The 13,466-nt window shown below is 42.9% G+C and overlaps 1 protein-coding gene across 1 annotated transcript in view; it reads left to right on the top strand.

The window, feature by feature from the left end:
• SEC63 (SEC63 protein translocation regulator) overlaps positions 1–13,466 on the top strand; it is a 102,496-nt gene that overhangs the window by 35,250 nt on the left and 53,780 nt on the right. The window contains exon 5 of the mRNA XM_048844865.2: positions 7,516–7,577. Coding sequence (XP_048700822.1) covers positions 7,516–7,577 — 62 coding nt within the window. The remainder of the gene's footprint in view (positions 1–7,515; positions 7,578–13,466) is intronic.

Genomic DNA, 13,466 nt, shown 5'->3' with positions numbered 1-13,466 from the left:
TTTGATATCATCTATGAATACTAATTCAATTAAATACATAATAAAGGTCAGCTGCTTTTCAGTTTGACAGCTGACTCATTTACTATCCAACTGAATTGTTTTTAGCAGTATCTGTCAGTATGCTCTAACATCTTAATTTTGATTAAACTTCGACTTCACATAGTTGATATGGTGAGATACTTTCTATTATGTAAAGTTAAAGATTGTGTTGAACAAAATAAGTAGTCTTGCTTTAAACTAAATTTCAGAATTGCCATAAAAGGGTAATTATTTGATATCCAAGTTTTGATTTTGAAGCATCAATGTACTGTTTCTGTTCATTTTCATCTGGCAATAAAGATAGATATGACTAGAGAGAGAGAGAGACATTGTTTCAATTCTTCTGCTTTCATCTACTAATGGAGACATCTCATTTTGACCTCTGACTCATTTCCTTTGGAACACTCCCTCACCACTTTCTTTACCTCTAGTGTCTTCTTGCCTGGCTTGTTCTCCAGACCATTGAACTTCATGCTGGCTTATATCTCTGATTTAATGGCCTTCTCAAATTATCCCAGTAGTTTTTAAGTGACTCTTGCTAAATCCTTTTTTCTCCACTGCATTGCTTCTAGTCATTCCTCAGCTAACACCTTTATGGTTTTTGATATGATGTGTAATGAAGCCTTGGTAGACCACCACCAAAGGATGTAGTCTACATTCTGTTTTAATAAAGGAAATATTTCCAAAATTGAAGTGTGTATTCTAACATTATTCAAACACTGAATCTTAAGATAGGCTTAATTTTCTCTCTCTTGAAGACAATCCAAGGACCATCCTTGGGCGGTCTTCATGAGAGAAATAAAATTAAGCCTAACAAAGTGGCCTTTAAATAAAGGTTAAAAAGAAGCGTCCTAAATGTTTTATATACGGTAAAATGACTATTTAAGATGAATTGTGTATCAGAAGTGATCCTTAGAGCAGGTTTTGTTGTAGAACAGGAGACAGAGCGTTTGCTGGGGCCAGCCCAAAACTATGGAATGAGCTCCCACAGGAACTAAAGACCATCACAAATCTCATCACCCTCTGACCGAAGTGCAAAGCATGTTCCTTTGTTCTTGATTTCTCTAATATAAGCACACGGTATGTGCATTTAAAAAAAAAATTGAAACGGACACTTCATGCACCTCTACCTCTGGGGAAAGGACAAGAGAACAAACGCGTGACAGATGTTAGTCACGTTGTTTAATGCACTACTTAAATGCACTCAGATGCTAAGAGGATTGATCCTACTTTAAGAGCCTGATATAGGATAGAGAAGAAAAGTTTCCGTGTTAAATGCTTTACTTAAATGTTGATTTTTGTCAAAATTCTAGATGTTTAATAGGGTATTTTGAGGAAAGTTGTTCCTTGTTCCAGTGGTAAACTTTCTAAGTGACAGTGGCTAGCCAGGTGGCCTGTTACAGATTCAGTAATATCTTGTTTTAAATCACTGTTTCAAATCACATTTGAAATCTGTAAATTAAGCACAGCTAGAGTACATAACCATATGTTCATGGTGGAGCCAGAGCATAGATACCAGATGGTGCCCAAAAAATTGGTATCCAGTGAGTAGTCTGGCAGAGGGGGGTTATAAAATGTCCTGCTTTATCTGTATTCAGTGTGCTGCCAAAGCTGTGGATTTTGAGTGGCTGCTTTTTAAAACGAGTCTGTTTTGTTTTTGCTCAGTTTATCTGGTATTGTTTGGACAGCTAGGATTAACTTCCTTAAACTCAGTGTCTGTGTGATACTAAATTAATGGAACTTTGTGGCTGAGAATTTAAACACATGTCAAGATAGTTTTATTTTCCAGAATGACTGTCATACCCCTTGCACATACATAATTTGTATTTGTCTTAATATAAATTGTGCAGTGTGACTGAGTTATTGTTGTGTGGGAACCATAACCTTAAAAATCTTGTCGTGTGCATTTAATTTCTCAACCATTAACTTAGTTTTTGTGCTGAATTATGTGCAATGTGAGTTTCAAATGGATGGGTCTCCAGATGTATTTATATAGCTGAACCTCTGCACCCTAATGTGGCTCTTTTCTTTTTCTTTTTTTTTTTTTTAAGTCACTTATGTACATGAGTTTCAAACACACACAACTTTTATTTTAAAATTAGTTTTTTTCAGGTCAGAGGAACCTGTCACTGAGCTGCAGAACTGCCTTGGAAAGCTGTAGCTGTTGGGGGTGCATGAGTGATCTTGCATGAAGTTGATGTTAACACTCCACTCTGTTTAAGGAGGTGCACCTCCAACTGCCCCAGTGCCTTCTGTGTAGCAGAGAACTAAATGGAATGCGCCTTTGTGTCCATGGGAGAGATTTTTGTAGTCTAGTTCTTTTAATATTTGTAAATAGTTTGTGTTAGTGTAGAATAGAATAGCATGGTGTGTGTAGCTGCCTGTTTGGTGTATCCTGAGCCCTGTAAGTGCATCAAGAACTGCACTTCCTGCTCTTCAATAATTCTGGAGACATATTTGAGCTCTTATGCATGGATGAGCACCTCTCTGTGTCATTATGCAATGTGCCACTCTTTACATGAGAGGGGAGAGACATCCGAAGCTGAGATGTACTTGGCTTCTCAAAGCCTTTAACCTATTACTCTGGAAAGTCTCTTGGTAGGGAGTATACCAGCCTCCATGTCAAGGTCCTCTAAGGTACATCCAAGGATGCAATTTCTCATCCAGGGATCAGTGCCACTCTCTGTATTGAGTCAGCTAAGCTAAAAGTGGCATCAAAAACATCATGGATGATGCCCAGACTACTCGCTGGACACCAATATTTTGGGCTCTATGTGGTATCTGTACTCTGGCTCCACTTTTACAGGTCTCTTCTGCAATCCCTCAACGTGAGAGAAAGGAGAACATTTGGCCTCACTAGACAGCCATAAGCATCATCATCATCATCATTCCTCCTCCTATCTGCATCTGACAACGTGGGGGCCCTAGAGATTCTTGACCTGCACTAACATCACCTGCCCTTCAATGCTTCTTTGAAGCCAGATGTTTTGTCACTTGTAAATCTGGATAATTCACCTGTGCAGATGCTGGTAACGCCATCAGTATCTCCATGCCTGAGGAGGGGTCTTCCGTCGAGGCTATGCCTCTGTATGCAGTTTGACTCAACAGTTACTGACTGGTTTCCATCCAGAATGTCCTGAGGAAGATGGGATCCCTTTGAAATTGAACCTGGAAGGTCCACTACCTTGTTCAATAGAGCCTCGTCACCTTTCTTTTCCTAAATGCAGAAGTCTGGAGGGCTCTTGTTCAGGGCCTTCTCCAGCTCCTCTTGTGGCCATACAATCAGGACTCCCTACTGGAAGTTGCCAAGCCTAACCTCGTGCTGAACTCAGCACTTTCATTAACACTAGCATCAAAGCCCTTTATAGTATCCTTTCTTTGCTTGACACCCCTGCCTCCACTGGTGTTCATTTTTCAGTTGCTGCCAAATTCAGCACCACTGGATCCACAAGAGGAATTGCTTCTATCATATGAGTGGGATGAGACCCCCACTCTGAGGGATGGTACAAAGCTCCTGTCAAAGAATGTACAAATGGTATCTCACGGAGGATCAGATTGACACCTCATAATTTTCTCCACCTGATAATCAGAGGCAATTCCAATTGCCTTTGGAGAGAATGTCTAGTACCTTCCAGTATCAAGTGGATGTGTTGGCATTGGAGTAACCTGATCCCTTCTTTGATATTTTCCGACTACAAACTAAAGAGAAGCAGGCCATCCCTATCATTTCAAGTGTCCTAAATCTGATCAAGGATATTTTGCTCTCTCCTTTTTTCCTTTCTACTAGCACCCAAGGGAGCTCACGGGAGGTGCCGGGTGCCAAGTGAGATGCATCAGTTTCTACTCCACCACCCTGGAGCTAATACCATGATGGTTACACAGCAAAGGAGGCAGCCAGAGGTAACAAAGCTTCTCACTCTACCCCTTCAGAAAGGGAAGAATGCAGACTAGGTGCTTGGGCAAACAATTTAAGAAGGTACCTTGGGTTAAGATCTGCAAGCCTCCTGAATCCCAGGAAAATATTAAAGACCTTCCTTTCAAAGGCATGGGCTTCTTCAGTGGCAGGACTGATGACACTGGAAAAGATTACCACAAAATTTGCTGCCATGTCCTTGGGCATGACTCGGTCCATGACCTCTATCCTAAGGAGAGCTTTCTACCTGTCATGTCATCGTCAAAAGCGGTCCACGTCTCTGCAACAGTAGCAGATACAGCCTCAAGGGGGCAATGATTGCCTTCTTCCAAAGTGGCTGTTAGCAAACTGTCATAACAGAATAGGAGTTGGATACCTTGTTATACATCAGCTCAGCTTGGGACATCAGGTTCCAAGCAGCAGTTTTGATGGGATGGTCAAGAGCTGCGTGATGAAATGTGTTACTGCTCCAATCCTCCCTCCCTTCTCTCTCCTGTTTTTACATTGTCTGGTGCAGGTTACTTTATATTGTTGGGTACCAGACACAATTCAATAGGTTACTCTATTCAATTCTGCACCAAACCACATTGCTTTCATCCCCCTCCTCCCTCTCTTGAGGGTCCGATCTTGTAAGAAAGTCCTGCTAAAAGGAAGTGAGTCCCCTCCTACAAAAGAGAGCCAAAGAGGGAAGTGTCAAGAAATTGATCAAAACATTCAAGTTCAGGGTGCTCACCCCAGGAGACATCATTCCTTACTTATTCAGGGGGATTGGTAGGTGGCTTTTAAAGGAATCCTACTACTTTCTTGTGGCAATCAAATGCACACACCTCAAGTTTCTCAGGTTCCATGTGGGCACAGGTCGTCATTACCATTTCAGAGTCCTTCAATTAGGATTATCTACAGCCCTGAGAGTTCTTCACAAAGTCTCTATTATTAGTAGCTACATATCTCAGGTGCCAGGGCATGTTCAGTTATCTGGCTCCTGATAGCCACTTATATCACAGAAGAGAGATCCTGCTGACATTACATGTGCAACCTCTTGCAGTCTCTGCTAATCAGCTGAGAGAAAAAACTGTGTAGATTGGACAGATGAATCACCTTCACTGGAGCAATCCTAGATTCCACAAGTCGGGGCCTTTCTCCCAGAAGAGATTTCTAAAAATAAGACTCCTTGATAATCCTCAAACACGCAGTACAAACCACACAGTTCTTAAGACTCCTAGGCCTGCAAGCTTCCTTGAACTCTGTTGCATCTTTTGCTCATTAGTATGGCCCTATCAAATTCACAACTGTGAAATTGGACCTCCCCCATGCAGTCCAGCTATTTGAGGGGAGGAAGAGGGGCAGGAATGGGGCAATCCAGCTGGGGGCTCTTACTATTCACCAGGCTCCAACTGCTAGTCTGCCAGGCCGAGGAGGGATGGTACTTCCCCTGCACGGCCGCTCTTGGGGGGAGATAAGACTCACCTCCAGGTACCTCCCTAGTTGCAGGAAGCTCTGCAGTTATGCTGCCTTTAGAGCTGGACTCTGAGGGCAGCAGCCACGGAGATTCTTGCAGACGGAGAAGGTTCCTGGAGGTGGATCTGATCTCCCCCATGCTGCTGGGAGTGCCCCAACCAGGGGTTCCTAGCTGTTAGTCCCAGCCAGGCTGGGAGGGGACAGGACTTCGTCTTCTCCTGCCCGGCCGCTCTGGGGCGGAAGGTGGGGAGATCAGATCCTCCTCCAAGTACCTCCCTGGGCTGCAGGAAGCACTGTGGCTGTACTGCCTTCAGAGTCCAGCTCTGAGGGCACACAGAAGTTACCCTCAGTTTTGCGCACACAGATAAGAGGTCTCATGATAAATTCCTGCTGGCCTGGAGCCAAACCCCTTTTATGTCTTCTCTCCCATCACCTTGATACCCAGGGTTATAAGGAAGTTGAGGTTCGACAGAGCCAGCAACTTGATAGTATCAGTGTGACTAGGCCTGCACCGGTACATCATCTGCAGGTGGCCAGGAAACTCTCATTACTGCTGCCTCTGTCTCCAGACCACCTATCTCAGCAGAAACGGAAAGTCCTACGTCCAAACTCAGAGACTCTCCCTCCAGCAGCATGGAGGAGATTAGTTTACTAGTTAGCATGGACTGCTTCTATACATAGAGGATTCAGGCCATTATTTTACGTTTTAGAAAGAGTTCTGCCTTGTGTTACAAATAGGGCTGGTCAAAACATTTCCATTGAAACTGTTTTTGACTTAACAGATTTTTTTTCCTGAAAAGTGTGTGTTTTTCATTTGAAAATTTTGATATTTTTGTCAAAATATTTCAGTTGAAAACGAATACTTCAGCCAAAACTGGAAGTTGTAATTTGCTCCTCATGTGTCCATTCTCCTCTAGGGGCTAGGATCTCCATCTGGACTACATCTGCCATAGTGCAACCTTTTAGAGGAAGCAGTGCATGAGAGAATCCCTAGCTGTAGTCCACTGTGGGAGGCGTAGTCCAGTTGGGGTCCCAACCAATAGAAGAGGATGGGAAACATGAGGAGCACACTACAGCTCACACTTTTGCCTGAGGTATTTGAGTTTTCAGTGTAAAATTGAAATTTTATGTGGACAATCGATTAAAAGGTTTCATTTTCATCAAACTTTTTTGCAGAAAAGAACCCTTTTCTGGATTAGCTGTACTTGTAGACAGAAATGGAAATGATTTACCATTTGGAGCGATAGTAAAGACTCTCTCAAGTGGAAGTCCTGTTGTTTCTAAAGTATCTGTTACCCCTTAGGTCTCAGGGTTCAGCCTTAGTCTCCTTTAAGGTTCATTTGGCAATGTCTGCTCACCATGATTTTAAGAACAAACCTCTTCTCTCAACCCATGGTGTTCAGGTTCCTTAAGGGTATCATGAATGTTTCCCTACCATCAGAGAGAACCTCCAGTGTCTTGGTACTTAAATCGTGTTCTACCAAAGCTGTGGACTGTTGGTTTGAGTGCCTCTGCTCTTCCCAGTTAGGGTAGTATCTCCTGGATACTGCCTTTTAGGTAGCCAGGTCCCTCATCTAATTTCATAAGTCAAACCAACACTTAAGCTCTGCCTGGAAACCCTTAGGCAGCAAATGCAGACTCTGTGCTCTTGGTATAAAATGTCACATTCTGCATTAATTTAACTGGGCTAGTTTCTTCAAAAAGTTTTTGTTTTAAAGTACATGTAATGTCACCAATACCTACTTTGCATTGTTATGAATCTTCTCTGGCTTTGAGTGTTGAACCTACCTTTATTTTGGCCAGCATGTATTGATGTATAGCTTTTAAAGCTTATACTTTCCCCTCTGTCTCCTAAGTAACTGAAGACAGTACTACAGAATTCTGTGCCTTTCCAGGTGTGAGGAGCTGAAGATTAAGCTTAGAATTCAGATTCCTGTCTTCTCCTTTGTCATACATTCTGCTACTTTTAGGCCATCAAACCAAACCAGCTCTCAAATATACTTAATGGGGCTTGATACCACTTTTTTTTTAAAATCTGTATTATTAATGATGCAGAGAAACTTACTGTACTTTCTACTAACTTGCTAACTTTTCTTTAAAATTAGTTTAACTGATGAAGAATCTCGAAAAAATTGGGAAGAATTTGGCAACCCAGATGGGCCACAAGGTAATAATTATAAGTGATATGATTTTTACTGTAGCTGTTGTGCCACAATCTGTGTAGTATCTCAGACAAGTTGAGTCAGACTCATTTCTCAGTGTATGTAAAATACATTTTTTAATTTGGCTGAAGGAACTTGTCAGTTCTCAAAATGTAAAATTTTAGGAATAAGCGTTCTAGGATAGATGAGGAACCCAGAGAGGTTTTGCTAATTTAGAATTGTTGTTAGAACTTTGTTTCAGACAGCTTGCTAATTTCAGAAAGTATCCAGAGAGAATTACCACTAATTAACAAAATAGAGGGAATGAGGTGCAAACAAAAAATGTAATCTTTTTAGTTGTCTTATAAACATTTCAAAAACATTTTCAGTTTTTAGTCAGTAACCTGTTTTCAAAAGTTTATTTATAACATGAGGTTCTGCTAAAGAGAAATTGTAGCTTATAATGAAGTAAACAGCTTTCTGTAATCTTTAAATGTATGAAAGGAGGCCTTCCATTAAGTTGGACAATGTTATTCCAAAAATTCATGCCTGTACACTGTTATGGCTCTATACCGCCAGCACTTTGTTATAGAACTCCCATTGAGGTCAGTGGGAGTGAATGTCCTGACAGTAGAGTCTTAAGGGTCAGATTCTGCCACATTTACATTAAGGTGCTACTTCATAACATGAGTAAAGGTGACAATCCGGCCCTACATGAGGTGCTCAAAGTAATATTAGAACTTGGTCACACTTTGCATTGTAGCATTAAGAGTACTACGATAATTTCCAGAACAAAAACCTTTTAATACAAATTTAAAGTGCAATAGAAATATGAAAACGTCAGGAAACTTTCAGTTAAGATTTCCCACACTAACAATAACTGTCGTACTTGGAAGTACAGTATATGTTACAATGGGGATAGGTGAACAAGGTCAGCAAAACAATAAAAAGAACCCCCCCCAAAATTTACCTTATCCCACAAAAGGTGAGTATGTTACAACTCTCTTCCCAGGTGTGATGGGGGCTCAGAGGACTGGGCGACCTTGTGGTTAGTGCACAGATACCCCTCTCCTGCAACCTGTCCACCACCCTTTGCCTCTGCTTCTGAGCACTTTTTAACCTGTTCCTCCCGTCGCACCAGGCTCCAACAGTAATGACATTCCATCATGTATAGTGTGCTTCCAAAACCTAAGATGCCACACTTTCCACATTTCCAAATACTTTGTACAGTCTGGAATGTGACTGCTAGGGAAGCCCAGACCAGGTCTAATTTAATGCTGGCATTGCAGCTACGTGGGTAATTGGCTGCAGATGCCATCAAAGACTCCTCTCACTAGAGAGGAAGACGTCAGGACTCCTCCAAAATGACTCTAGTAGATCACAAGGCATTGCTACTGAAGACTGAAGCCCTGTGAGTGGCCCCTCACCTCAGTTTCCCTCTTGAATTCATAGTAAATCCAATACAACCTGTCCTCCAGTACATCATGGTTTATTAACCGAGCCACACTGCAAGAGTCCCAAACCAAAAGTCCTACAACATAGTCCACATCAGCTCCATGCATGCAATCTTTAAAAACCCGGCTCTGTTCTCACCATCTTGCTGTCTTCCACCAGACCTGGACTCTTTCAGTTGTCCTCTGTCCCTCCACCAGGACAGCCAACCCAGGCCTTCCTTCTGGGGCACAACCCTGCTCTTCCCAGTGGGAGCTCATAGCATTTCCACAGGGACCTCTCCTGGTTCCTGTGGGGACCCAGCTTCATGGCAATGAGATGCTAGTGTATAAGCCCCTTGGCTACTCCCTCCCTTCAGCCCTCTGCTCCAGCTTAGAGGCAGCAGGCATCTCCCTCTGCTTCTCCTTTCTGCCTTCAGCCCTCTAGCCCTGGTTTTCTCAGCCAGCAAACCCTTTGCTGCTCTTGTGCTTTCAGCCGTCTCCCAGGAACCTCTCTTCCTGATCAAACCAGTCTGCTCTGACCCTTTTAACTCACTCTTAAGTCCCTTGTAGCTTCCCAGATGCTGCTCCGCTCTCTTAATTAGCCCAAACAGGGAGTACCTGAGCTGGAATAGGAGAGCTGCGCTCAGTTTCCTTTAGTGGGCCAGCCATCCTGTTATAAATCGCTACTGATTTTATTTTGGGAAGGTATGGAAATGGATATTGTGTGGATATATCATGAGCTTGGAGACTTAGACTTTGCAGAAGACATCTGTCTTATAAATAAATCAGTTTGAAGATATGCAATAAAAGACAGAGGTCTTAACGTTCATAACTTCAATTTTTGATTTACTGATAATTTACCTGCTGATGATTTTATCTACTTGGAAGGTGAAGCCTTGAGAAGCTGTTAATAAATTTATTTATCTGGGTGAGGTCATTCACCATAGTGCATGTTTGATGTAAAGTCCAGAATAGCTAAAGAAAATGCTGTATTTCAAAATCTCAATACTGTATGGAACTCCAGTGTGATTAGCAAAAAGACCCAACTTAAGATCTTTAGAAGCAACATCCTAAGCATCCTTATATGGAACAGAGTCCTAGGGAAAAATGAGTCCATCCAGGACAAACTGAAGAGCTTTCAATGCAGGTGTCTGCATAGACTATTCAAAGTAAAATGAACTTCTAGAATAGGTAATGAAGAGTTCCTAGAATGGACACAACTACATACAACAATGCAAGTAGAAAAGAAGAAGAGATGGACATATTTGGGATATCTTTTAGGAATCCCTGATAAGCTACCTAGACTAGCATTTCATTGGCAATGCAGCAAGAGATGGAGAGGCTGACCAGAGGCATGTTCCATAGCACAATAATCACTGAAGTGGCATGATTAAATCTGAATATAAAAGACCTGAGAAAATCAAGCCCAGCAGTGTGGTGATTGGCACTGTTTGGTTTCTGCCTTATGTATCTGATGGTGCGGGATTGATGAGGATCTAATGTTATTTGGCAGCTAAAAAAAAAAGTAGGGCTAATACCATGTGACCAGCCAGATTGCCGCAGACCACTTGTGGTCGATATACTATAGTTTGAGAGCCAATATTATAATGCATGTTTACATGAGGCAAGTTGAGGCTGGTTTGGAAACATTTAAATGAAAATTTCTATTTTTGGTTAAATGCAAAGTTACAGGTGAGAACTAACAAACCTTGTTGTTGGATTTTTTTTTTCCTATTGCCCAGCTTTTCCCCTCAGTCATGGCTAAGTGTAATGTTTCCCACTTGTGGAATGCAATGTTGTTGCTGGAGACTTCAGGAGTAAGTCCTGCCCTTCTACTCAGGCCAGCAGGATTACTGCCTCTGGTGGTTAAACAGACTGGTGGGTCAGCTTCTCCTGGCCACTTTGTTGTAAAACATTTTTATTCCTTTTTGTTCGATAGCAAATTCATTTAAGCTTCTAGCTCCTCCCCTGAGCCAAGGAATCACTAAAACAGTGAGTTTCTAACTGTCTTGTTTTTCCAGTACAGCACCTGTTGAGCAGGCTCCTTTGTCCCCTACAGTGGCAGCAAAGAAGCCTTGTAAGCATTGAGCAAAGTCCAGAAGGTGCTATAGGCAGCTTTTTAGGATCCTCAGAGAGTGAGATCTGCTTTGCTGCCACAAACAGCCAGTAGTTGCTCTGCCAGTTCATGAGGCTTTGAGTTGCACGTTCGTGCCTGGCCCTTGAACCTGTCTGAAGCCTTTTGCCACCATGGGAAGGTTTGACCAAGAGTATGAGGATTATCTGTTGCAGCCTGCACAGAGTAACTGTCAAACTCCAAAGATTTCAGGTGCCAAAAGAGCAAAAGCAAAGCATCTTCATTGTAAGCCAGCCACGTGAGGAAATGCTACACATAAATTTCATTCTCAGTTATAGCCATTCACACCAAAAGATTTTCCTATATTTAAAAAGTAAAATGTGTTTAGTGGCAAGCAAGTGGCTTGTCATCTAGGGGTATGATTCTCGCTTGAAGTGGGACGTCTTGGGTTATGTCCTGGTGAGACACTTTATGTGAGTGGTAATGAGCAATATCTCCTTACTCAGTGACTACAAGGAAGCTGTGTTACACTCATGCATAGCAATCAATTATATCAGATCACCTCTGTATCCCAATGTCGAGGTGTGAGGATGTTTGAGGAAACATTGGCAAAAAAAAATAGCTGAATGTGTAGAAGCTACATCCCTCGCTATCAAAACCAGCATAGCAATCTATTGGTCACTACCAACAATGCTTTTTTGCCTCTGTCTTCACAAACAAGGTCTGCTCCCAGACTACTGCACGGGGCAGCACAGCATGGGGAGGAGGTAACCAGCCCTCTGTGGAGAAAGAAGTGGTTCAGGACTATTTAGAAAAGCTGGACGACCACAAGTCCATGGGGCTGGATGCGCTGCATCCGAGGGTGCTAAAGGAATTGGCAGGTGTGATTGCAGAGCCATTGGCCATTACCTTTGAAAAATCATGGCGATCGGTGGAGGTCCTGGATGACTGGAAAAAGGCTAATGTAGTGTCCATCTTTAAAAAAGGGAAGAAAGAGGATCTGTGGAACTACAGGCCAGTCAGCTGCACCTCAGTCCCTGGACAAATCATGGAGCAGGTCCTCAAGGAATCAGTTTTGAAGCACTTAGAGGAGAGGAAAGTGATCAGGAACAGTCAGCATAGATTCACCAAGGGCAAGTCATGCCTGACTAATCTAATTGCCTTCTATGATGAGATAACTCCCTCTGTGGATGAGGGAAAAGCAGTGGATGGGTTATTCCTCAACTTTACCAAAGCTTTTGATACAGTCTCCCACAGTATTCTTGCCAGCAAGTTAAAGTAGTATGGGCTGGATGAATGGACTACAAGGTGAATAGAAAGCTGGCTAGATAGTCGGGCTCAACGGGTTGTGATCAATGGCTCCATGTCTAGTTGGCAGCCGGTATCAAGCGGAGTGCCCCAAGGGTCAGTCCTGGGGCCGGTTTTGTTCAATATCTTCATTAATGATCTGGAGGATGGTGTGGACTGCACCCTCAGCAAGTTTGCAGATGACACTAAACTGGGAGAAGTGGTAGATACACTGGAGGGTAGGGATCAGATACAGAGGGACCTAGACAAATAAGAGGACTGGGCCATAGGAAATCTGTTGAGGTTCAACAGGGACAAGTGCAGAGTCCTGCACTTAGGACGGAAGAATCCCATGCACTGCTACAGACTAGGGACCGAATGGCTCGACAGCAGTACTGCAGAAAAGGACCTAAGGGTTCCAGTGGCCGAGAAGCTGGATATGAGTCAGTGTGCCCTTGTTGCCAAGAAGGCTAACGGCATTTTGGGCTGTATAAGTAGGGGCATTGCCAGCAGATTGAGGGAAGTGATCATTCTCCTCTATTCAGCATTGGTGAGGCCTCATCTGAAGTACTGTGTCTAGCTTTGGGCCCCACACTACAAGAAGGATGTGGAAAAATTGGAAAGCGTCCAGCAGAGGGCAACAAAAATGATTAGGGGGCTGGAGCACATGACTTATGAGGAGAGGCTGAGGGAACTGGGATTATTTAGTCTGCAGAAGAGAAGAATAAGGTGGGATTTGATAGCTGCTTTCAGCTATCTGAAAGGGGTTTTAAAGAGGATGGATCTAGACTGTTCTCAGTGGTAGCAGATGACAGAACAAGGAGTAATGGTCTCAAGTTGCAGTGGGAGAGTTTTAGGTTGAATATTAGGAAAAGCTTTTTCACTAGGTGGGTGGTGAAGCACTGGAATGGGTTACCTAGAGAGGTGGTGGAATCTCCTTCCTTAGAGTTTTTTAAGGTCAGGCTTGACAAAGCCCTGGCTGGGATGATTTAGTTGGGGTTGGTCCTGCTTTGAGCAGGGAGTTGGACTAGATGACCTCCTGCGGTCCCTTCCAACCTTGATAGTCTATGATTCTAACACCGAAAGTATTCAAGGGGAAAGATTGTAAAAGAGGCTCTATT

The sequence above is a fragment of the Caretta caretta genome, chromosome 3 (genome assembly GCF_965140235.1).
Source record: "Caretta caretta isolate rCarCar2 chromosome 3, rCarCar1.hap1, whole genome shotgun sequence".
Taxonomy (NCBI): domain Eukaryota; kingdom Metazoa; phylum Chordata; order Testudines; family Cheloniidae; genus Caretta; species Caretta caretta.
This window is presented reverse-complemented; position numbering and strand designations above follow the sequence as displayed.